Source organism: Cyprinodon tularosa, unplaced genomic scaffold (assembly GCF_016077235.1).
Source record: "Cyprinodon tularosa strain WSP-4 unplaced genomic scaffold, ASM1607723v1 ctg589, whole genome shotgun sequence".
NCBI lineage: Eukaryota > Metazoa > Chordata > Actinopteri > Cyprinodontiformes > Cyprinodontidae > Cyprinodon > Cyprinodon tularosa.
This window is the reverse complement of record NW_024039328.1, coordinates 380,293-406,915: the sequence shown is the minus strand read 5'-3', so window position 1 is coordinate 406,915 and position 26,623 is coordinate 380,293. Positions and strand designations below refer to the sequence as shown.

The 26,623-nt window shown below is 38.8% G+C and overlaps 2 protein-coding genes across 3 annotated transcripts in view; both read right to left on the bottom strand.

The window, feature by feature from the left end:
* LOC119797544 (galactosylgalactosylxylosylprotein 3-beta-glucuronosyltransferase 1-like) overlaps window positions 1-24,807 on the bottom strand; it is a 40,705-nt gene extending 15,898 nt beyond the window's left edge. For both annotated transcript variants that reach the window (XM_038306660.1, XM_038306661.1), the window contains exons 1-2: window positions 24,593-24,807; window positions 7,204-7,439 (exon numbers count right to left, since the gene is read on the bottom strand). The gene's annotated coding sequence lies outside the window, so the exon portion shown is untranslated. The remainder of the gene's footprint in view (window positions 1-7,203; window positions 7,440-24,592) is intronic.
* LOC119797545 (E3 SUMO-protein ligase ZBED1-like) lies at window positions 9,452-11,246 on the bottom strand. The gene is made up of 2 exons (XM_038306662.1): window positions 10,524-11,246; window positions 9,452-10,367 (listed from the first exon to the last, which is right to left on the bottom strand). Exons 1-2 carry the CDS (start codon window positions 10,902-10,904, stop codon window positions 9,831-9,833), a joined length of 918 nt encoding a protein of 305 aa, XP_038162590.1. The 5' UTR covers window positions 10,905-11,246; the 3' UTR covers window positions 9,452-9,830.
* Window positions 24,808-26,623: the final 1,816 nt, after the last annotated feature.

Sequence of the window (26,623 nt, the reverse complement as noted above, 5' to 3'; positions counted from 1 at the left end):
AAAGTATTTTTGAAAAACGAAATCTGAAAGAACAGCAAAGTTACCATAAAACCTTTTTGTTTTAATTAGGCCCTTTTTCAAACTCTTATTTCTGAATCACATTTTTATGTTTAAATTTTCTTTCACAAAATGTGTACTTTGTTTGCAACAGTAACAGATTTCCCTCCATGGTGGTGAGACAGCTATGAGAGTATAAAATGACCGGCAATGGTTCAGGATCAAAAAGAAACTTTAAGGAAAATTTGGTCTGTCAAAGGCTATGCAGGGGTTGCAGTTGTTAATATGGAAAAGGGGTCAAACAATATCAATCATAAGGACTCTGTTGGAACGCTGATGGGGCAAAAAAAAACGATCCAGCCCTGGAAAGGGGACTGAGAAGTATATTCATAGTGGTAAAACATGCAAGTCACAGTTGAGATGATAGAGATCTGCTACATTACAGAGATAGTTACATATGTTATTTATCACAGTAAAATGTTTAAATAAAAGTTAAAACTCTATTTTGGGTTCTTGCTTTAAACACATGCATCACATTTATAACCACTGCATAACTTCCCCTGAGTGAAGCCCATTTTCCTACAAGCAAGTCAAAAATACCCAGAAGTGACTACATGGCTTGGTGAGTTAAAGGCGTATCAGATGCATCATAAAACACATTCAGAATGATTACCTATTTACTAGTTACACAATATGACATTTCCTTATGTATCACCTCATGCTATACCTGACTTCTTATATTAATTCCTCCCTTCATAGTACCGCATGGCTTAGCTGAGTCTCTAAGGATCCAACAGTATATCAAAGTCTGACAAGTACTCCTGTAACTGCAAGGAATAAACTAGAAGGAGGCATTTTGTTAAGAAGCTAACGAGAAATCTGGGTCAGACAGTGCTTCAAGCTTTCTGTTTTATCTCAAGTGAAAGAGGGCTGATTCTAACAGAGAGAAAAGAAAAAAAAAAAACATTTGTTGTGTTTAACAGTAGTCATGGATTTCAGTCAGATTTTCTAAACTATGGCTAAACAGAAATCCTGAGACTAACTCAGAGCAACAGCTTGGTTCATTTTACACTAATAGAACATGATAAAGGTTCATGTTTTAGTTTGGATAAAGCAGCTGGAGCTCAAACTAGTGTGGTACAGAATTTTAAGTACTTCATCCCTTACCATCTGAATTGAAGTTTATGCTTCCCAAAAGCTCCACTCTTGTCTCATGCTGCTTCCCCATACACCAGTAGTCATTCAAAATATCCCCACTTTCCTTGGCTGGTCCCGCTTCAGTTCCTTTTTAATTATCAACATTTGAATTAAAATATTCTTTCTGTCATGATTTGGACATTAAGATCTAAAGATAAGCTTTATCTCCTGGTCAGACCTTGTAATTCAGTAAAGGGGTGAAGTCAGATTAAAAACATATGCAAGAGGGGGTCACTCCAGCTGCTGGTAGTTGGAGGGAAGTGCGCGGCCATTCAGCTGGCGTTTGACTGGGAAGGGTCGTTTTGAATGGCTGGTAAGGTACAGTAAGATACCATGGTCCTGTGTTCATTGTGAAGCTATTATGCACAGTAAAATATATCTACTTTATGTGGCAAAGTGCTTTGTGACCTCTAGAGGGCGCGACTGCTGTTGTTGGTGAGACGTATCATGTTGACTTCCTGTTTTGACTGCTGAGCTGCGTGCTGTTCAGGCTATCTCCTTCTGAATTAACTTCTTTTTTTCTGTGATATATCTGTATCCTTTGATGGGAGTAACTGTGTTACTAACGCCATTACCTTTTTTAGTAACGAGTAATCTAACTAATTACTTTGACTGTAACTATAACGCAGGTACCATTGCCGACACCCGGTTACTGCATGCTACTCAGGTCGCACAATTAACCTTTTTTCATGATAGGACTCGTGTGCGCCTTGTCATGAGAGAGGGGAGGATGAGATTGGCTGATGTATGTAGTGAGATTACGTCTGTAAGTTGGGTAGATGGGTGTTTCTGCTGGCGGGTGTTAACGTACAGCACACACAGAGAAATGGAGACTGAGGAGGACTCAAACAGCCAAACAGCGTTTTCCACATGGAAATACAGGTGTTACATCGAGCTGTGTTTCCCCATCACATGCGGTATCCCCTGCATCTCCGCACATCTAGGCTGCATGATTCACTGCGCAAGCGACCGGAAACGCGCAACCTCGCCAAAGGCGCGTAACAGTCGCCCTATGCTTGCTCCATAGGGGAACAACGGAGAGCGTGAAGGATCAAATGTTAGCCTATATGGAGAAAGAGTGGATGGATGGATGGATGGATGGATGGATGGATGGATGGATGGATGGATGGATGGATGGATGGATGGATGGATGGATGGATGGATGGATGGATGGATGGATGGATGGATGTTGCAGTATCTATAACAACCCAAACACACAGGATTTCCGAATTAGACATACCCAGTTATTAATTTCATACACTCACCAGATCTTAAAGCCCTGCTAAAAAACTTCACACCCATGAGTAGAGGTTATGCAGCCTGATGATATTTACAATGCATCAGATTCCATTCTCCCCATGTTAAGCAGGGGGAACGCTATCTGACGGGGTTTATAGGTAAAACTATAATGCAAAACTCTCTGCAGGTTCTTGTCTTTGTCGTCCGCTCTATTCAGATGGCTTTTGAAAAACACGGCGAGAAGGTGGGGGCCAGCTGGTGAGGGTTACGGGGGCGAGAAACGCAATAGTTACTTTTACTAGTAACTAGTTACTTTTATTGTGGAGTAACTCAGTTAGTAGTTCAGTTACTTTTTGAGAGAAGTAACTACTAACTATAACTAATAACTTTTTCAAAGTAACATGCCCAACACTGTCTGTATCTAAGTAACTCTAACTGTCCATAACACCTGCTGCACGTCTCTAATGAGCACTTGTCACTTTCACATGGTTTTATATCTGGTAGTAAGGAGTAGCTAGCCTAGGCTAGCTCTAGCTTAGTATAGCTATGGCTGCTCCCTTTCCCTCCCTTCACTCTTTTCCAACTTCCTCTCCTCTCTCCTGCTCTCTGTGTCAGAAGTTCAGCTATTCCTCTGCCTCCTTTAGCGATAATGTTAAGAGTAATAAGTGTAGTATTGTTTTTAGCTTTGGAGGTGAGGAAGTCATTTAGAATCCAGGCTTCAGGCTGTTGAACATCCAGGACCCCCACGTAGCTGTAATCCAAAAGCAGCCAGGTGATTGGGTAACAGTAGCAGAATGCGTAGCCATGGTTCTCTGCCCACTGGCTACCACCAACCTGTCCACGTTTCTAACAGGTTTTCCCCACTCAGCGACGCACCCACTGAGAAACCCACTCTGGTGATTGGCAGCTCCATAGTCAGAAACCTGGCATTAGAGACACCAGGGACCATAGTCAAATGTTTGCCGGGGGCCAGAACAGGCAACATCAAACCCTACCTGAAACTGCTGGCTAAGTATAAGGTTAAATACAGTAAGAATGTTATCCATGCTGGCAGCAATGACACTTGGTTACGCTGCATGCAGTCATTTAACCGTTGGTTGTCTAGGTGGTGTCCTGAAAACAACGTGTGCTACATTAATAATTAGCAATCCTTTTGGGGAAAGCCTGGTCTGATTCGGATAGACGGCATCCGTCCCCCTTTGGATGGTGCAGCTCTTCATTCTAGGAATCTGGCCAAATTTATTAGTCCTCCAAAAAGCTGACAACCCAGGTTGCAGACCAGGAAGCAGAGTCGTAGTTTAACACACCTCTCTGCAGCTTCTCTACTGTTACCCACTCAAGACAGTGTCTTGCCCATGACCAAAATCTAATAAATTAGAAAAGATTCCCAAAGGAGTAAATCATGATCATCTAATAAAAATAAAAATAACTCTAATTGGGAAAATGTTAAAATGATTAAATCTGGTTTATTTAAAGTAGGATCTCTTTCTTCAAAAAGTCTGCTACTTAATTACTTGATTTGTGATAATCACATTGATTTATGTTGCCTTACAGAAACTGGGCTGCAGCAAGAGGATTATGTGAGCATAACAGAGGCAACTCCTTCTAGTTATTTACATTTTCACTTACCCAGAAGTTCTGGGCAAGGAGGAGGAGTGGCAACAGTCTTTCAGTCTGACTTACTAATTACTCCAAAGGCAGTTAATAATAACTCTTTTGAACATTTAACCCTTGAGGGCTGGTTATACTCCCGCAGAAGTGTGTTGACGTGAGCTTGTCTCAGGTATGAGACAGACATTTTTTATTTATGCTCAATAGCAATTTATGCCCATAGCGAAGAACATGCTGAAGTGTGGTTTGCGGTATGTTATTCCACGCCAAAATGCAAGAGGGACAATCACAAACTAGCTGTGGGTCTAGATACGAGGCGGAGAGGAAGTGAGGGCAAATTTGTCTGACAACGGAGGGAGATGGGGGTGAAAAAGAGCGGGGATCAAGGTGAAAAAAGAGTCCCGGCATTCTCGTTCACCTAGAGCAGATGTAGATTTGACCAATCAGATTCCTCCTGTCTGCGGTCACATAGAATTTTGAAGAAGTGCAGCAGAGTGTCTGTGGAGGGTGCGGGGACGTCTCTGCGTTCCCACCTACGCAGATGACCTAGTTTTGAAGTATTAATCAGCCTTTATTAAAAAAAATAAGGATAAAGGAGCAAATATGTGTATGTATTTAGGAAGATTTTTGTCAACTTTTTTTCCTTCTCTGAAACATATGATCAGATATATATGCCTACTTTCTTATAAATCTTACATCAGTGTAACTTCTTACACTTGCAAGGGAAATTGTTTCCCTTTTTGGCTCTTGTTGCTTGTTAACTGGTATTTATCTCCCCACTCCACCCCAATATTTAAGTCTTCTGCAGCCTCTTTCATGATTTCTTCACTAAGCAGAGCTTTGTGATGTTTAACATTTGCATATTGTTCTCTAACCCAAACTAACCTAACCTAACCCTTTGCAAAGCCCTCCTCAGCTTCCTCACTGATCCGTCTGTTGCTTGACTCTCTAACAAACCAATAGGCAAACATTTAAGGTGGATAAAATCACTAACAGATATACTCACAGATATAGACTCCGGTTTGTTCCACTTGAAAATATTCAGGAATATCAGAAAAAAAGGGGACAAAGTGAGCATGCGTCCCAATTTTTTTTTTTACTTTTTTGATTGATAAAAGACTTTTATAACTATGTTAGTTATGATTTTACTTCAGAGTATAAGCCTAATTTGTTTTGACCTGCCTGTCACATAAAATAACACTGAGGATGGTTTAAATGTTTGAATGTTGATCTTGTTTGAAAAAGGAGAAAAGATAATATGAACATTACTCAGCCAAGCTCCGGTCGATGGCTCTGATAAGAAGCTAATACATCCAGGTTGCTATTGCTTTATTTCTATTATATTCATCTAATGTTTAATACAACCATCCATCCATCCATTTTCCGTCATGCTTATCCCAAGCGGGGTAGCGAGGGGTGCTGGTCCCTATCTCCAGCTGTCAAGTCGCCAGTCCTGATATCAACCTAAAATGTGTGTAGGATGTATGAGGTGAACAGTCTTAACAGAAGCCAAACATAACCATGGTGAACCAGAACCAGCTTGTATTAATTTCTCAGTCTCAAGGTTTATGCTTCAATGAAAATCCCCACAAACCATTGACAAGCTTCATTTTTTAAAGAATATAAATGTATTTTCTAGTTTTGCAGTCTATAGCCTATAAGGCACATCTTCTTAGCCAGGAGGTTAATGGCCTAAAAAGCCATCAATCAACTTTAGGAAAATATAGAACAGGTAATAAAGCCGATGCTTTTAGCAAAATAAACACTAAATCACAAAGGCCATGGCTGGAAACTGCTGCTCATCAGTTATAGAACTTGTTTGGATCAAACAACAAAGTTAAAAAGGAGGAGAAAAGAAGATGAGGTTCCAAAGTCTTCATTTTAAAAATGGTGGGTGCAGTTTTAAAAATTATGATTAGGTCTCCCCCAGCATCAATCATGAATCTGCACTCATTAAGCACATCCATAGCTAGCCCATGGCTGTAAGGCTGCTTGGTTAATTTCCTATCTAATTAGATTGAGCAGAGGGAGAGGCTCCTTAAGACTGTATGAGGAGAGCACACATGTGTCGAGTCTGCATCTGTTTACGTGAGAGTGTGTAGGCATGATGGACAGATGAGTAAGATGAGCCAGACTAAAGTTAACACCAAAAGCTAGACATCTGACAGAAAATCTGCAGATAAAAATCTACAACAGTAAAAGGCTAACGGCTCATCAAGATAAGAGTGTAGAATCCTCTTCCTTACTAAACCTAGCAGCTGTCATATACCGCTATAGTTGTTGAAACAAATCAGGTTTTAGTACTATATATGTCTTTAGTACTGCACTTCATACTAGAAGTGGGCTCTGTTTATACTCAGTTACAAGATTTATTTTTCTATCAAATCACAGTGCAAACATTGGCTGAATGATCCTCTCAGGACATAGCCTGGCCTGCAAGGAACGGCTAAAACCAGAGTCAGTGGAATTTGTCTACAAGCAATATATTTCTATTTTTTTCAACAGAGAAGCTGCCAGTTGTTTAACCCTTTAAAGCCCGATCCAAGAATAAAATAAAACAGAAAATTATTTTTTTTTGGTTTGAAGTCCTTATTTGGCCTTTTAACAAAATATGTAAAAAGAAAAAACAGAAATACATTTTTGATATTAATAATTTATTACTATGCGATAAGTCAAGATTATTTTTTTTGTAGTCTTCTGCCCTCTGCTATCAGGTATATCTGATTGTGTACAATAGGATTTTGAGCAAAGTTTTTACCATTAAATTATGCAAAAGGTGTCAGACGCAAAACATTCCAGAAACCGTATGTATCAAATATGATACATTTGGCATTACAGGGTTAAGTATATATAGACACCTCTTCCGGGAGACATATTGAAGTGCATCATTAAACACTTATACAAAAGTAAATCAAAGATTTAATTGGATGCCAAATCATGGGGACACTTTGTATGATATGATACATTTTTAACGGCATGACTGTACGTTTAACACGCCCTAAAACACAGCTATATAGCATCTGTTATTGTAAACATTTGGGCCTTTTTTGAAAAAAAAACAAAAAACTTTGCACTCTAATGGGATTTTCTGAGAAATACCTATCAACGATATTGAAAACCATAAATTACAAAAACAAGTCCTCAAATACGGATACTTACATAGCTGAATGAGTATCCAACAAGTCTAATCCTGTAGGGCTGTGATGACATTTTCCACGGCCGTGTTGTTCCATAGAGCCAGTCTGGATAAATATTCTCTCAACTCCTCTTTGAGGAAGAAAAGTGGAAAAGTGTGAGCAGTAACCTAGGGGTGACAACTTGTGGACGTCTCTCCCAGCATCCAGTGGGGACTGTCCAACCGTCGGGTCCCAGGGTCGTGTCCTCGGTTCCAGCTCCTGTGGAAAGAGAGGAGGTCATCCTAATGAAAGAATGCTGCTTCTCATTGCAACAACAAAGGCAGCTATTGTCAAACCTGGCAAGAGCTTGGGTGGAAGGGGCAGTCATGACCAGAGATAGAATAAATAACACAAATATGTTACTGCAATACAAAACAAGTTTTTTGCTTTAAAGAAAAAGAGGGAGAAGAATCCTAAAATGTGTCTTTACATCATGATAGTCCAGTGACAAAAGGTCAGAAATTATGGACAATTATAATATACATATTTTAAAACAGTGGATTACTTACAAGTGTTTTGGTTTGTAATTGTTGTATAAAAATTAGATAAAAGAATATATATTATCTAAGAAAGAGAATGAAGTAAAAATGTTGCACAAAAGAATGACAGCATTAGAAAATTATAATTTCCTTTAAATTATATTAAAAGTTACAGCTTTCCCTCATTTTTGAGACACATGAGGTTTAGCCATCGATAAACATCACTGGGATTATACTGGAGAGGCAACTTACCACTGGATCTCAGTGTGGATTGTTTTTTTACAAGTGGTGAAACTTGAAAATAGAACATTGCAAATAGAAACTACGGGGTAGCACTCTATTCAGTGGACATTAATAGGCATTGCAGATAAAATGTTTCCAAATATTAATCCCTAACTCCTTTGTGAGTACATTTTATATATTGATTTAACATCAACTAATGTTGATTTTAGACAAGTGAGTAGCTTCTTATGGTTAAAGCATTATCATTACTTAGAACTGAGAGCACATCTCTAACGGAAAAGTTAAAAAGGAGCTAGTAGCTGTTGTTTGATCTGATCCCATCAGAATTTCTAAATTATTGGCATTAGAATAAATGCAAATGCACAATATTTTCAGGACCTTTATTCCATGCATGTTTCAGGCTTTTAACAGTAAACAAAATGATTCATTCTAATGTAGCCAAGGCAGAAGTTCAACTGAATAAACTGATTCATCCGCCTACGACACAGCCAATCAGCTTTCAATCACGCCTCCACGAAAGCCAATCGGCATCCAAAGTTCATATTATAAGGTTTTCCGATCCGTAACTCATCTGCTACCTAGTGCGCAGGCGGTGGTTGCGCTGTCTGACTTCATTCAGTTGACCCCATTTCAACTCCCCTCCATCCCCTCCTCCACGATCGTAGCTAAGCTTCATCAGAGTGTCATTCCTCCCGGACTTTTACTGCATTCCGCGTCTCATTTCAACCGGTCCGGCAGAAGACTGCAGTGATGAACCTGGTTCTGCCAAAAGTTTCTTCCCGATGGGGAGTTTTTCCTCTCCACTGTTGCTTCATGCTTGCTCATCCTGGACAGATTATCTCAACCTGTGTTTATCCTAGCTGGACTTCCATCTTCCAGGTCCCTGTGAAACACTAGTATGAGCTCACGCAGTCCACTGGATCTCCCCATACAGCTCATCATACTCTCTCACCGAACAGCAGTCATGGACTTACCAACTTCATCTATCTCCACTCCACCACCAGATTCAGGCCTGGGGGGAAAACATCCCTGTTTTTTCTCCTGTTCATACATATCAATCAAAATTCAGCACTATGTATACTGCGGAGGTCTGAGCGCCACAGACTATGAGCTCTCAGAAGAATCTGATCTACTAAAGTTGATAGTTTGTGCAAAGCTTATCTACAAACCAGGTACACATATTTCCCTCTTCAAAAAATGTTTTTGCTATAATGGACAACACATATCTTGATCATCATAATGTGTCAGATACTGGCAAATGTGATGTATTAACACTAGGGATGCAAATTATCGATTAATTCATTAATCATTAGTTGATTATCTTATCGATCGACTTTCGATTAATTGATAAGCGGCGTTTTTCACCTGAATTTCAGGGCTTCAATAGGGCCTTAATATAATTGAGGTATTATATTACATTAGCCAACATTATGATACCATAATTATATTGTATGTTATTATACATTCCTCAAGTAATTATGCATTAGGAGAAGAAAGCAGACACGTTTTTAAGGTAAAACAAAATCTTTAATTTAAAAAAAACCTGGCTCAGTTCTTGCATTTGAAACAGACATAAAAAGAGAATAGAAGAAATTAAATAGAGAGCCAAACAGAATATTATTGAGCCTATAGGTTAGAAAGAAACTGCATAGGCTATTAATTGGGTAATCCTCAACAATCCTAAAATGAAACATCCACAACATATTTCTACCTCAGTTTGTATAGGGTTACAGCAAAACAGAATGAAACGTTCACAGGGTCACTGAACACAACAACATAGCATAACATTACAGGGCCTCAAACCAGAACAATCAAATAAAGTGGTGATTCAATATTACCCTCTCCTAACTGAAATGTGGAACATCACAACTTGACCTAGGCCTAGGTTCTATATATTTTTGTTCAAGAAAATTAGCATGTTAACGTGCTCTGGGGTAAGGCGTGTACGTAGCCTGTTTACAGTGAGCCCAGCTACTGAAAACACACGCTCAGAGGGGACTGATGTGCCTGGCGTACACAAATACCGTTTTGCTAGTGTTGCCAGTGTCGGAAACCTCCTTTCATTCACTTTCCACCAGCACATGGGGCTCGACTCAAGTGGTGCAGGAGGGTCCTTTAAGTACATATCCACTTCACTCTCCACGTCATCTTTGCGGGCATCGGAATAGGTTTCACCCAGAAGTAAACTCATAGCAGATGTAGGCTTAGCCCCATGTCGCTGAGGCCCTGTATGGACAGTGTTACCGTCGTCTCCAGCGGTGGCGGCACCTGCAGTGATGCTGTCGCGTTCGGCTGTAGCCATTTGAAGCAGCATGGAATGAGCTGACTTCCTGGTAGCTGGAGGAAGAAATCCCAGGTGTTTGTGACGAGGGTCAAGCATTGTTGCGATCATAGGGGTGGATGTGTTGAGGTCATCAGACTGAATCTGTTGAAAATAGAAAGAATAGGCATAGGCCTACAATTACACATATGAAAACGATACAATTACGACCTATTTGCATCATTATTTATTTTATTCATCATTATTATTAGTCTATTGGATAGACCCTATAGGTAGTTTTAATAATTAATGGATGTATACCTTCATGCGCTCGCCCAGCGAATCTCGCACTTTTTCCTTGAAGTCTGCGACTTTGGGGCTGTCCTCGTCTGAAGCGCTGAGGTGAGTGTTGATTAGACTGAACGTGATGGGGTACGTGTTTGAGATTGACACCTCCGACTCCGCAGACATCACCGTAGTTGCACACTTCAATGTTCCCAACACGGGTGCCATATCTTCCATTAGCTGCCAGTAGTCGTCTCTCAACTCCAGCGTCCTCGCATCTGCCAGTTTTGTCACGGATCGGTCTGATAGCACGGCTGACACAGCCCATCGCTGTTCAACCAGGCGCTCAAACATGTCGCAGACTGAATTCCACCTGGTTTTACAGGATTGAATGAGGCGATGCGGAGGAAGCGACATTTGGTGTTGCTTTTCTTCCAGGGCTTTGGTTGCGATTGTGCTGTGGTGGAAATGTTTGACCAACCTTCCCGCTGCCGCAATTGCTCTGTCTACCCCAGCAGAAGCAAAACCATCATTTACAGCGAGATTCAGGGTGTGCGCGAAACACGCTACTGATTTCCAGCTGACTCGTGTAGGATTGTTCGCTTGGACAATATTCCTAGCATTGTCGTGGACACATGCTATAACGCGGCCGGAAAGTCCCCAAGTCTCCACTATATAATTCAGCTTCTCAGCCAAGTTGTCGGCGGTGTGTCTGTCAGAAATGCTCGTCGTAATCAGGATTGCAGATTTTAACAGCCAGTTTTCGTCGGTGTAGTGGCAGGTAACTGTTATTGTAACTTTCTGTTGTGAGAGCCGTCCAACAGTCTGTTGTTAATGCTACAGCTGTAACAGCAGCGAGCTTTGTTTTTAGCTCACCTTTCTTTTTTTCGAACCGAGCTTCGAGGCGAGAAGTTATTGATGTCCTCGAAGGGATGTTGTAACCTGGCTCTATGAACCCAATGAGATCCTGAAATCCTGCACCGTCAACTGTGTTGATTGGCATCAAATCCCTCTCGATCATGCAGCAAATCTTCTCTGTAATGCCCTCCGCCCTTCTCTCATCACACGCTCGCCTTCCAATGGTAGCTGTGATTTTAGGTTGACCAGGTGAACTGGTGGTGCCATGCAAGACAGCAGCATGCACGGTGTTCAAATGATAACTGAGTGAGCTAGTGGAACTGTTGTATTTCAACACCGCATTACAAAGAGAACATTTGACTTCTTTGCCTGAATTAACAATATTGAAGTGGTCCCACACCGCACTTCTTTTCGCCCGCTTCATTTGGTTTTCAACCCTGGTCTCTCTCGCGACACGAGGCGTGTTCTCGTTCTCACGCTGTGTTCAAGTTACAGTAAAGCGCTAGCACCCTCTAGCGGTTAATCGTGATTAATACATTTTGATCGAGCAACCTCTTGATCGACAATTAATCTAAAGTCGATTAACCGTTTGCATCCCTAATTAACACCTGCAATGCAATCTATGAAAACTGAAACTGATTTCTGCATCTAATTTTAGCAGGTCAGGTGCAAAATAACACATACAATTGCTCTGGGTCATTCTTACAAGATGGAGGCATAGGTACAATTACAGACGATAGAGAATACTCTGTGTAATTCAACCGCTTTGGATTGTCAGAACTTAAAATAGTGGAGGCATTTTATCTATCACTCAACTCCATTATCAGGAGAAATTCCTTGCAACTCTGCATTTTCTTGCATCTGCGTCTATTATCCCAATACACCATCAGTGTTTCCCTGTGTAATTTTTTTTGTAGGTGATTTCGGAGAGATACAGTTTTATTTAAGAGTTTGAGAGATGCCGGTTGCGTTACCTTGTACCTCTCTGTTGCACATAATAAAATAATTCATGCAACTCTTGCATCTAGTTACAGTAAGCATATTCAGTTACCGTAAAACTGCTTCATGTTTGACTAGGACATAAAAATGTTGTGTAGCAAGATACAAAAGATGCATGAAATCATCAAACCAAATGGAGAAGTAGCTTGTAAAAAGCCTGTCTTTAAAGGTTGAAAACAATATTTTATGTAAAGAACTGCAGCAATCTGTCATGAATCGCGGACAGATGGACCCAGTATTCAGGAGAGACAGTCAGTAGGAAAGTTCAAAAGATTTATTAAAATAAAAACAAAGCGGAGCTGTGGCTCGCGGACACTGCAGGCGGGGGGGCGGGGCACCGCCCGATCTCAGACACTCTGGTTTAACAGTCCAGACCACGAATGTCCCAGTGCTGCAGTCCCAGAGGTGATGCTGGAAGCTGATCCTGGTGAGGGATCCAGAACAGACAGGAACAGGCAGGACCCAGACTTCCAGGCATGCACAGGCTCCCAGGAGGGTTCAGAGTCTTACTGGGACCAGAAGCATGACCAGGTGGTCACGCACAGGAGCAGACAGGATCAGGTGCAGAACAGGCAGGCACAGTGGAAGAGGGTAGCCGAGACAGGACGTAGGAACCGGAACTTGAAGCAGACTTTAAACTGGTCTCCACCCTGGAGCCAGGCTTACTTTGAATAAAAACTGAACCTCCCCCCATAATGAGCCAAAAACCCAGAGGACTCCGCAGGGGAGGAACAGTGGACGATCAGGAGACGAGACAAACACTAAAACCCTCTTTCCACTGGCAGCTAGGGATCCAGGACATGAACCAAATAAAAACTGAACAGAAAGACTGACAGAACGACAAGCAGAAAGACAAGCAATGATCTGGCCCTGAATGCTCAGGCTGAACTGAATATAAACCAGAGGAAACAGGTGAGAGGGATAAATTATAATTGAGGCTGGGAAGGAAGAGGCCAGGTGAGAGGAATTACTAATTAGGGGAGAGCAAACAGGCCAGATCATGACAGAGCCCCCCCCTCAAGGGTGGATTCCAGACGCCCAAAAAAGAACCACGAAAAAAAGTCAACCAAGCAGGGTGGGTAGGGGGGGGTCAAGAGCAGACACAGACCATACAGAAAAAAAAAAAACCCAAACAGAACACGGACTTCTGACATGAGGAGGCACAGACCAAAAACACAGACTAACTAACCTCCAGCATGTCAGAACCGGGCCGAAAAACAAACCCAAAAAGAAAAACCAGTCTTATCCTACTGACTGTCCCCCGATGGGTCCTGTTGTGGCCAGATCATTCTGTCATGAATCGCGGACAGATGGACCCAGTATTCAGGAGAGACAGTCAGTAGGAAAGTTCAAAAGATTTATTAAAATAAAAACAAAGCGGAGCTGTGGCTCGCGGACACTGCAGGCGGGGGGGCGGGGCACCGCCCGATCTCAGACACTCTGGTTTAACAGCTCAGACCACGAATGTCCCAGTGCTGCAGTCCCAGAGGTGATGCTGGAAGCTGATCCTGGTGAGGGATCCAGAACAGACAGGAACAGGCAGGACCCAGATCAGACAGGAACAGAGACAGGTGGCAGGATCCAGACTTCCAGGCATCCACAGGCTTCCAGGAGAGTTCAGAGTCTGACTGGGACCAGAAGCATGACCAGTTGGTCACGCACAGGAGCAGACAGGATCAGGTGCAGAACAGGCAGGCACAGTGAAAGAGGGTAGCCGAGACAGGACGTAGGAACCGGAACTTGAAGCAGGACTTTAAACTGGTCTCCACCCTGGAGCCAGGCTTACTGGATAAAAACTGAACCTCCCCCCATAATGAGCCAAAAACCCAGAGGACTCCGCGGGGGAGGAACAGTGGACGATCAGGAGACGAGACAAACACTAAAACCCTCTTTCCACTGGCAGCTAGGAATCCAGGACATGAACCAAATAAAAACTGAACAGAAAGACTGACAGAACGACAAGCAGAAAGACAAGCAATGATCTGGCCCTGAATGCTCAGGCTGAACTGAATATAAACCAGAGGAAACAGGTGAGAGGGATAAATTATAATTGAGGCTGGGAAGGAAGAGGCCAGGTGAGAGGAATTACTAATTAGGGGAGAGCAAACAGGCCAGATCATGACACAATCAGGAATATTAAGTTGCTATTTTTCCACGTCTCTTTTTCGATTGGTGGTAAAATTAGAATTTTTTTAACAAAATCAATAGCTTCTCTCTGTACGTATGTTATAAATGATCGGCACCTTTCACACAGCTGTAGTTGTGTCAAGACAATCTGCAGCAGCTACTTTCACCTGTCTTTCATGTTAGTCAAGTTATTTTTAAAGGAATGGTTATCATTGATCAGAGAAAACATAATAGAATTTTTATCGCTATGCTGGTTAGAAGGTTTTTTTCTTTGTAATACTTCGGTGGCCAAATCATGCTACATTTTTATCCCAGGTTTTTATTTATATATTTTTATTGAATGAAAAGAAAAAATAAAGAGGAATTCTCCATTGTAAAAAAAATAAATAATAAAAAAACATTCTTTTGCATCCTGGATGACTAGAAAGATGATGTCGCCGTTTCTGAGTGACATTGCTATTAGAATTAATAATAGGCTCTTAGACGCTGTGCCGCTAATCAGTTCAAACTGTATTGAAAAGAAAGACAATGAAATTATTTTTTTTCTATAAACTTCTTTCACATTTAAGATTTATTTGGACTAAATACGTAATCAATAAAAATATTGTCTAATAAAATATCACTATATTTGACAGAATGTATTTTCTTTACTACTAAATACTTCTTGGTGACAAAGAAACTTATAAGCGAGAATCCCATCTTTTCACAATGTGGGACTTTTGATCATTCAGGTAAAGTTAATTCAAAAGGTTAAAAAAAAGTGATGCCTTAGACTTAATTAAATTTAATTCACTTTATCTACATAAATTTACAACACGTCATCTCAAGGCATTTTACAGAGAAAATTTAACCAAATCATCCAATCAGATTGGTTACAAGTTTTCCATCTAAGGAAAAACAGCTGATTGCATCGACTCATTGAGAAGGAAATCCCTCACACCAAGCATGCTTGTAGCGACAGTGGAGAGAAAAAACTCCATTTTAACAGGAAGAAACCTCCAGCAGAACCAGGCTGGGTGTGAGCGGCCAACAGGGGTTCAAGGAGACAGAAGCAGAGATAAAAATTCAAGAAAAAACGTAATAACTGACAAGTTCAACAAAATATTATAAATCACTTTTTTAATTTTAAATGTTTTAGAATATCTTTTCTTTTTCACCAAAGTCTGCTTATGTGTGAAAGTCTCTGGTTAAAAGTGGTCCTATTTATTTAGAAAATAAATGGTTTAAAACAGCCCAAAGTGTATGCTATCATTTCCATATTGACTGCTGTAGATGCTACCCAAAGCAAACCTGAGCAGATTAACCCAAAACCTGAAATTTCATGTCTAACCAACCAGGCTCATGAACCTTTTCTCCAATGCTTAATTGCTCACCAATCCTTTTTAATTAATCAAAAATAGTGTTTAAAGGTTTATGCAATTATCATTAATTTTTAAGTATATCTTTGCTAAACCAGGGCATGGTGAAATTAAATTCAGATTTACAGGCTTAACAGTGATTAATATAATTTAAACCAGACAGCAATCATCTGCACGTTTTAATCCATACAAAATCAAAACATGGCTGCTTTGACTAAATTGTGAGGTCCTTTAAATATGGTGAATTTATGTAGCTACACATGTTTTAAATGTTTGAGTTGAGAGATTAAAGTAACCTTCGTTTTATTGTGTTTCTATAATCTGCCTTATTGTAATGCCTATAGAAAATTACTGCATAAATACAAACCTTTTTTAGCCTTCAATAAGCCATTGTTGGACCTTCAGACTGCCTGACGTTGAATATGGGAACAATGAAGTAACCATTTATGTTTTGCATCTTTTGTTGTCAGTCAGATTATAAATACAGATTGACCTCATTGGTGCCCACCGGTCCCTTCTTGAACAAATGCAGCATGCATGCTACAGTCAGCTCCTGATACTAATAAGGCATGGGATATAGTGATGATGGTTGTTGTTTAGATATTTTATGTTCTGGAGTTAATGATCATTAACTTAATATGCTCTATTTATCCAGGATTTGCCTATATAAATGGCCATTTAAAACTGAAATCATCAACAAAAAAAAACTTTATTGTTAAAATAGTGTTCTTTTTACCTCATTAGAGATTAAAGCAGTAGATGCAAACAGCCTCCCCCACCTCCACAAATGAAAATATATGTCATTTTTCTTAGTTCTTAAAGGGGCTTTATAACTAAACTAATTCAAATTAAATTGAATTGTTTAGAATATATTGCAGGATTCTGAGTCAGGGAGGAAACATAAACTCACGCTTGTTAGGTTTCTGTTATGTTTATCCAGTTTTGCTTTTCTCCTTGTTTACTAGTTTTTATAGTTTAATTCTTAGTTTATTGTGTTCTTTGTTTTTTTTCTCAGTTACTGTCCTAGTCTTGGTTCTGTTATATTTTCTTTTTAGTGTTCAGTTTTGCTTTGCTCCTTGTTTTCTAGTGTTAGTAGTTTAATTATTATTTTGTTGTGTTTTGTAGTTATTTCCAGTTTTCCAGTTTTTTTCATTTTGTTGCCCTCTGCTGCCCTCTTGTGTTCTTCTTTCTCCCTAGCTCCTGTTTTTGCTCTGTCTTCACCTGTTCCCAATCTTCTCATTAGCCCTCTCTTTGTCTCTGGCTCTGTTCGAAATCCTGGGCTGCATCCTCCAAGGACGCGGTCTACCTAGACTGGATCCTTCGAAGTCCTTGAAAATAAGGAGACCGGAAGAGTTTTGGCGGTGAATTCGAACAGGTCTACCCTTCGGCGGGTTTTACCTCCATATGCTCTGTTGCTTAGCAACTGTGAAAGTTGACACACAAAGCAGGTAAAGAATGAATAGCTACCGAAGTTTTCAAAACAGTTTGTTTATTTATTTTTTTTTTATTATAAAGTGAACAAAGACTACACTCACAAGAATCCAGAGTGGAATAAAGGTTCCAACCACCGGGAGCAGGAACAAATAAAATCAAATGTAATGATAGAAACTTTAGTCAGTTAAATAACCTGCTGCTGTCATTCTGCACATCTCTGATGTTGCTCCTATTTTCAAATATCCATTACTGTAAAAATGTCCATAGCTGCATATTGGTTATGTATTCTCCAGTTTTATATTGTTAAAACACTTAACAGTATTGTATTGTTTATATTTTAACTCTTCCCTATTATGTTATTCTTATACATTTTTCTAAGGTCCACATTTGTGTGACCATTTTCAATAATCTTTCTGCTGCTGTAAATTTGCCCATTGTGGGACAATAAAGGGATTTTCTATTCTATAAAAGGGGTAGAAATATATAAGTAAATCAATACAATGTATGTATAAAAATATATCTGCAAAATCTCTAATATTCAACAACAAAAAATACTTAGTTAAGCATGTTGTGCAAAACAGCAATAACAAAATAAAAATTCTATCAGATTTATAGTCCCCACCCTGCAGCTATATTAGAATCTGTCATTAAATTACAGCCAAACCCATTTACACAGTAACAGATAAAAACCTTTAGATAAACCAAACATTACCGCCACATATCTGACTCTATAACCATTAAAACAACTATTTTCATTCATCTCAGACGGAACTATTCACAGATTTGTATTATATTAAACTGAACTTCCAATTTTCACCACTGTTCAGCGCCAAGCTATGACGTAATCGTCCTTTGAATCTGGCCTTCTAAGGACGCGTCCTAGGTTCTCGAACAGAGTAAAAGTCAAGGAAATGCCAAAATATATATGTTAAAAATATATATACGTAATGATATTTGTAATGTTTTGATTAAAATACATGTAAGTATGAAATTAATATGAATCCTAGTACATTTTGGTAATAGATTTATTTTTCAGCAATCATGTGACATAGTGACGTTGACTACTGTTTGTACTTGATGGTTTCCCTCTCATTATCAATCTCGCTAGCCTGTACGTAAACGTTATAGCATACAGTTGCCTCATGTAAGTGAGTTAAAACTGCAAATGGCTATTCGATGTTTTTTAAAATGTCCCATGACCTCTGCCAACACCCTGCAAGAATTCGAACCAGAACCAGTACCAACAAGTGCTGCTCTGGAAACACCAGGGATCAACTCTGCAAATCCAGCTAGCTCACCATTGGATCTTGCAGGGCTGTCTTCGGGGTCAGTTAGGTTGCCTAGCAGCTGTACTAAAGCACAGCAACTACCAAATTATCTTAGAGACGAGCACTGCTGTCCTAAGCAGCCTATTCTTCCAGATTTTCCTTCAAGATTGTTTGGAAAGCCTAAACGAGCCTTTTCCACGTACTACAACAAAAAGTACTGTTGGCTTGAATACTTGGTTTACTCACTTGCTTATGCACTAGGTAAGACTTTCTTTAAACGAATACTCCTAGCAACTACGTTGTACTGTATACAGTAATGTAACAACTTATGTTGAAAATTGTCTAATCACTTGTGCAATCATGCGTAATGAGCTTTATGTGTTTGTGTGCATCATAGTGAGAATATATATAAATGCGCATCATAGTGAGAGCATGTTCATGTGAAAAAAATTTTTTTTGCCCCCCCCCCACCCATTGCAAAAGTGAAACTCCGCCTATGGTCTAACCTCGTCTGTCTTCCTCCAACTCGTCTCTCTGAGCCTTCCCCCTGGTTTCTGCTCTTCCCCTGATCAATCCATGTTTTTTTGGTAACGTTCCACTTGAGTTTTCTTGTTTCTTTTTTGTATTCAATTTTGGATTTTTGGTTGCCTGTTAGTCAGGACTCTGTTTTTTCAGTAATTCATGGTTAAATCAACCTTCTATTCACCTCTGCCTTCCTGCCTCTGCTTTGGGTCAACTATCCTAAACCAAATCCTGACAACGCTAAATTATAAGGACTCATGCTAACAGTTAACAAAGCCAATGTAATGCCTGGTCAATAATGTAATATTTTTTAACTCATACCATATAATATCTCACTGAACTTAGGGAGAACAGTCAACCTTCATGGAACCAGGAAAGCACAATCCGACTTCAACAAACTACTGAGGCCATTTATGTTTTATGTGAGCAGTTTCTGACAAACATCGTTAGCAAGGAGAATCCTTTTAAAAGGATGCAAAAGACCAAAAATAACTTTATATTCTTCTTACCATTGGATCTGCAACAGTGAGCAGAAATAGAGGCTTTCTTGATTCTGTGAAGCAAAATGTAAATGCTTTGGTGGAAAAGATGAATGGTTGATACCACAATATTATGTTAGTAACTAAGAGAACATTTTATAAGTCACAAACAATTGACAATTGAGAATTTTAATCTGAGAGTCGAAAACGCTGTGCTAAATTCTACAAAATCTCATATCTATCTATCTATCTATCTATCTATCTATCTATCTATCTATCTATCTATATATATATATATATATATATATATATATATATATATATATATATATATATACTCAGTTATGGCCCCATCCTTATAATCAATCAAAAGAAGAACATGTTTGATTGTATTTGTCGTATTCATAAATATATAATATTTCAACTTCAAAAACTCAAAAATTCTTTTTAAGAAAGACGTTTTTGCATTATATTTCCTGTTATCTGATTGGTTCTAAACTGCAGATTTTGTCAGACTCCCCTTTTCTAAATCGGGTTATGTCCATCCAGGTCATAAATATAGGCATCAGAATTTTCCATGGCTGTAAGGACGTTGCAGGAGCTTCATCTTTTACATACAATCAAAGCAGCATCAAAACATCATCAAAGAACGTATCAGGAAGGATATTTACGCATAAATTACAACCTCAGAGCTACAGCAGTTTTCATTATTTAAACTGCAAGCTTCCCGTACTAATTATAAAAGCTCACCCACCCTGCATACATTAACTTGTTTACTGGTCTGCTTTGACCCTGGGGATGAGTGTAAATCTAGAAGTAGAGCTGTACTGTATGTTCCAAGGAGTTCAAGCTTATTCAGAAAAAAAAAATCTTAGAGAAGAAAGAGAATCTGCTTCTATTTCTATTTTTGTTCCCCCAAATCCAAAGGCTGTAACACACCAAACTGACGTCAAGAGCCAGCAATACTGACGGAGCCCCTGCTGAGTCTCCTCACATCACAAAGCTTCTGGGGGAAAAAAGAACTTCTCACTCCAGAAATACAACAAGAAAGTTACAAACCCTGCAGACTTTGCAGACGAAAAAGCCATGATATTTTTTATTTATTAATTTTTTTATCTAATGTGTCCTTCTTATTGCTGTATCCAAGATTTATCTTAATGGTAGAGAGCATTTTAATTTCTAATTCATAATTCATGGGTTGACCATAAATTTGACTTGAGCTTTATAAAGCCTCTCAGCAGATGTACAGTTTGCCGAAAAAGGTTTTTCACCATTTTCAAATTTATTCTTATGCTCTTGGATTCCAGGATATGATACCACATTATCAATAAAAGGAGAAAAGAGGCATGATAAGCCTACAAAAGTACTTCAGAAATAAATGGGCCACATGTATAATCAGTGACAAAGAACCCAGCTTAAACAAGATTAGTGTTCATTATTCCACAATAAGAAAGACTATAAAAAATGCATAAATTGGACAGTTCCAGGCCAGAACCTCTACCAAACACAGAGAACAGTAACCCATCAACCATCTCCCTAAAGAGACTTTAGTAAACGTAATGACTATAAAATGAAATATTCTGACAAGATGGGAACTTTCTGGATGGGGTACATCTTACATCTGGTACAATATTAACAAAATACTTCAGGACAAAGAACATCATATGACATTAGATGTTTTGTCTGTAAGAATAACAGTTCAGAAGTTACAGGTCTGAAAAGATAGTTTAAAAAAAGCACAAAGTACAAATCTCAATTTTACAAGTATAAAACACAAAGTTACAGAAAAATAGCATCTCAATTTAGGAGTACAAATTCAATTCAGTTTATTTATATAGCACCAATTCACAACACGTCATCTCAAGGCACCTTACAGTTCACAGACTAATCAGAAGAAATCACACATTTATGAACACAAATCAAAGATTTACCAGCTACAGTTCCCAAATTGATGAGTATAAATTACAAATCTATGAGTACAACGTACAAATTTGAGCACTAAACAATCCAGCAAAGAAATACCATATTGATGATTTGGTTTTCCTCTTCGTCCTCTCATTTAATGACAGGTGTTGAACAACCTTCATGTGTGTTATGTATGAACCATACCAGTAATTACCGTCAGAGGGCAGACCGTCACTAGGGCATAGGAATATTCCATGTAACCATAGGACTGTTAGTTCTGAAAACATATCATCTACTGATCCAGCAAGAAGTGGTCCGCTGTGCTCTATGTGTCAGGTAATAATGTTTACTAGTGATGCTAAGGGGAGCAACACCACAATGTGCATAACTGCCACCAACATGTAAGAATTATAAAAGGTTTATCATAGATTAATAAAGGGAAATCTGTTATTAATCCATGTAAATTTGAGATTTGCTCTTCTATTTTTGCGAAGTTGCCAGTTTTCAACTTGTGTATTAACTTCTAACTTATGATTAAAACTTCTGAGGTTTCATGTATGTGAGATGACAATGAAAAACAAATATAAATCTTTAGTATAATTTCATATAATGAGTTACATTTATAAATTCAGCAAACCACATACACTGTTTTTCAATCAACAGTTTAAACTTAATGCTCAAACACATTTTAGTTCTACAACCTAATAAAAATCCACGCATAAACAAGTCCTCCTCTAAATAAACAAATAAAGCCAGAGTGGCCCAGTCAAAGCCCAGAATTGATTCTGATTTAGATGCTGTAGCAGTACTTTAAACTGGCGTTTAAATTCCAATAATCTCTTAGCGTGGCTGAATTAAAACTATTTTGCATAGAAAGATAAGTCAGATTCGTCTATAACAATGAAAAGAAGTCATTGGAGGATTTTATTTTCTATTTGACTTGTTTTTACGTTTAGGTTGAATTTTTTTTTTTTTCACAAAAGGCTAGTTGACCTGGGCATTTTTGTACCTTCAATAAATTGAATCATTTTTGAAAACTGGATTTAGTATCTACTCACATTTTTGTTTACATCTGTTTATTTCCTTACTGATCTGAAACATTCTGGTTAAAATTGAAAATACAAAAACTAACTTATCTGATTACTCCCCACTCTTCAAAGAATACTATTTGTTAGTATTCTTTGTTTATTTGTGTATTCTTTGTGTATTTATGTATTCTTTGTTTATTGGTGCATTCTTAGGTTCGTCTTATGTTTTAATGTCAGTCTTTCATGTTTGTTTTCGAGTTTAAGTTACGTTCCTGCTTCATGTCCTGACTCTTGTAAACCAGTGCATTGAGAAGGTTTGGTTTTTGTCTCCTGTCTCTTGTTGCTGTCCCGACTCTTCTCTGCGGAGCCCTCAGGGTTTCGGTTCAGAACGCGGGGGAGTTCAGTTTAAAGTTCTGCAGTAATTCCGGTAGCATGTCTTGTCTATTTCCCTCAACCACTGAGCCTGTCTGTCTCCACCTGAGCGTGTCTGCCTGAGCTTGTTGCTAGACTCATAGAACACTGAACCTGTCCGCGTTTCTGTCCCGTTTTGTTTTGTTGTTTTTTTTATCATTTCTGTCATTTGTCTTTGTCTGACTTGCCTTAATACTGGGTCCATTTGTCCCGTTTATGACAAAACTAAGAGAATCTTTAAAGGTTCACTGCTGAATTTCTTATTATGTTTATCAGATCTGTTCAGATGAACTCTTTGGGCTTATTTTCTAATACAGTTTACCAAAGCAAGTTCTGGCTTCTGTATGCATTAGGCATTTGTTTTTACATCACTGACTTTTTCAAAAACACTCCTTTCTCCCTTGAGCTTTGAACAGTAGCTAACATTAAACATGAAAGGCTTTTCAGACATGCTTGAAAATCTATAAATGCCATCAATGCTCCTTAGAGCCTGTGAGCAACACAATCTCTGTTTAAATGTTGTTTTGCCTCACAGCGTTTTCAAACATAATGACAGTGACAAAGGACGTGTAAAAAAGTTGCTTAGCTGTCAACCTGTAAATAATATTGGCTGAGTTGGCAAAGCGGTAATGTCTGCCTTTTTCTTGTGTATTAAATCAAGATGCAATTCTGTAAAAAGGTTACTTTGCTTAGTTGTAATGCATTGCTTCTACAACAAGTTTTTATCATATATAATATTGCATATTATATATGCTGTATTTACTCTGTACACTGAAATTCTTACTTTGTTGTCCATATTAAAGGCTGGCTATAAAAGTAGGATAGAATGAAATATAAAATAACAAAAAGTTCAATACAAAATGTTAAAGATATTTAAAATAAGCTAAAAGCATGAATGCAAAGAATGTAAGAAAAAAAGCATGTTAAATTTTACATCTTTCACAGATAATACCAATAAAGTTTATTAAAGTTTGTAATTTCATGATTGCAACTCAGAAGATTTGAAATGTATTTGATAAACCCTTTTCTACAGGCACTGTCTAATGAAGCTAGATTTAGTTTGTGGTTAATGTGTGTAGGAAACTGATGGTGAAGAGTTCCATTTTGTAAACCTGCAGAATGAGATTAATCTCAGTTATTAAAGAAAATGAAAAAGACATTGGTTTAAAGTCTGTGTATTGCAAAATTTGAAAGAAATTCTACTTTGGCAGATATAGATCAATATTGCTTACTTCTGTATTTAATACATATATATGCATAGTTTTTTTCTTTTCACAGGGTGGCATATAAAGCTGATTTCTAAGGATTTAATTGATACCTTCCTAATTATTACCTACAACTGATAGGTTAAGAGTAACACCAAGCAAATTACAAGACATGACATGTCACAACCACTGAGGAGAGTCAATATCAGAGCTGCATAATGATTGTCTTAGCATATAGAGTTGAAACAGAGAGCTTCATCACAGCTATTTTTACAGGAAGAAAAGAAATATCTCAGAAACATGCATTGTATAATTCGTTATATCCTTGATTGTTCACTTATAATCATTTTAAAAGTTTCCCAAAGATTAACACCATGATTTTCTTGTAGCCTTTGAACAAAACCCTCTCTGGTTTAAGACAACATGCGTACAAACTGAGAGCATGCCAACTCCTTTTGCGCTGCATAATTAACAAACAAAACTCAAAGGAAGAAAAAGACGGATTGCCCACCTTAATTGCAGACTGAGGCAACACAGCGATCACATCTCTGTGAGCCTCTTCCTCTTCTGCTGTGTCTTGCGCATAAAGAACGAATTAGAGAAGGTTTCACATGCATCTTGCTGCAGTTGGGGTCATTCAAGCTGCATCCATGAATGAATGAATAAGTGAATAGATGGTGGGATTGGGACTTTCACTCTGTGCTCCAGCGCTCTCACACTGGGATGTTTGAGAAAGCAGCTTACTCACACTCACTCTCTCTCTCTCCCTTTGTTTAACCCTCCTACCATTACTCCTCTTCCCTATCGACTTGACCCTTATTATTTGTTACCAACAGCTCCCCTCAAAGCCAACAATCTGCATCTTTTTGGCTTGCTAATAATATTGATGCCAGTGCATATTAATCTGGGAATCTGCTTGTGTAATAGAGAGAGACATAAACTACTTTAGGACATATATGTGTGTTTCTGGTTAAAAGGGTCTTGCAGAGTATCTATTATTAGGGAGAGACGATAGTTTCTGGCATGTAGAAGAAGCAGACTAACAAAAGCATATCCTACTGAAATTAGCGGGTTAGCATAGATTTTACAAATACAGGTCAACCCGCTAACAATCAGCATTTGGCTCCCTTCCCATTGGCAGAAAAAGCTGGGTCTAAAGTAGGGCTGCAACAACGAATCGATAAAATTGATAAAAAATCGACTTTTAAAAGTGTTGGGAATGAATTTCATCATTGATTAGTTGTGTCGTGCGATGAATGCGTCATCCGCCGCCGCCTTCATCACTGCCACTTGACTGAAACGGGGGAAGAAAAAAAATTACGGCAGAGTGAGTCAGCGCTGCAGGTGCGCAGTGTTGCCAACTAAGCGACTTTGTCGCTATATTTAGCGACTTTTCAGACCCCTCCAGCGACTATTTTTCAAAAAAGCGACTAGCGACAAATCTGGCGACTTTTTACGGTGTCACTGGCGGCTTTTGGAGACTCTTACGTGAAAGCATGTATCGCTCCTTCTCTTGTCCTCCAGCGGCAGCTGCTGCCGTGAGGCGCCCCCCCCCTGCCAACCCCGCTCTCCCGCTCCCGCATGAGTCCCTCTCAGTGCTGCTGTCAGAGCCGCAGGATGTTTACCCTCAGCATCCAGACTGCAAATGAAGCGCGCATGCGCCGGGATTGACGGCGCAAATTGATCACAATAATTAAAATAGCCTTTATAAATAAATTTACTTGCAAATTATGAGGGCAAGGCTTTTAAAGTTTAAATCTTCTGGCAAAGATAAAGTAAAGAAGATCCTGCAATTTATGGAAGTAAAGTATAAAATCCAGCAAGATCAGTAATATGTCAATTAATTATATGCCACATTCCCATGTAAATATCTGTCTTTGGAGGATGTGTTTTTTAGCACCCCTAGTTCTCTCATTTTCATTCCAAATACAATTTATAATTGGAATCACAGGGCTATTTTTATCTCTATGGTTAAGTATTTTCTCAAGTAGCAACTTTAACTGCTATACTTTCCTGTCTGAAAAGGCAGAACTCTTCTAGTCTAAAAAAACTAATTTGTTGAAATGGGGGGGCCTATTGTTTGAACCCCTTAGGGGCTTTAAAAAACAAAAATGTCTTTTTTTGCGCTTTATGAAACAAAGTACCCTATATTTTGTGGATGTACAGCTACATTTCTCATTTAAGTTTGCGTAGTTTTAACACAAACATTTATTTTTCACATTGCACCAGTACAGTTAATGAGCAACCTGTACTTGTGTGCTTGTTTGTTCTGTCTAAAATGTTTATTTTGGAATAAAGAGGTTAATATAAAAAATATTTTTTGTGCGATTCATCAATTAATCGAAAAAATAATCGGCCGATTCATCGATTTTTAAAATAATCGTTAGTTGCAGCCCTAGTCTAAAGTGCTGGTTATCCTCCCGCAGCAGTGTATCGCAGTGAGCTTGTTGCAGATATTTTAGATTTATGCCCAGTTTTGAGGCGTGGTCTGTGCTACAGTATGTTATGCTACGTTCAGACCGGACGCAGCAAAAGCAGCAAA

Bases quoted from the DNA above. Each gene is read 5' to 3' on its own strand.
- LOC119797545 (XM_038306662.1), bottom strand. From the start codon at position 10,904: ATGTCGCTTCCTCCGCATCGCCTCATTCAATCCTGTAAAACCAGGTGG. The intron at 10,368-10,523 runs GTATACATCCAT...TATTTTCAACAG, and splicing joins CGCTGGGCGAGCGCATGAAG to ATTCAGTCTGATGACCTCAA.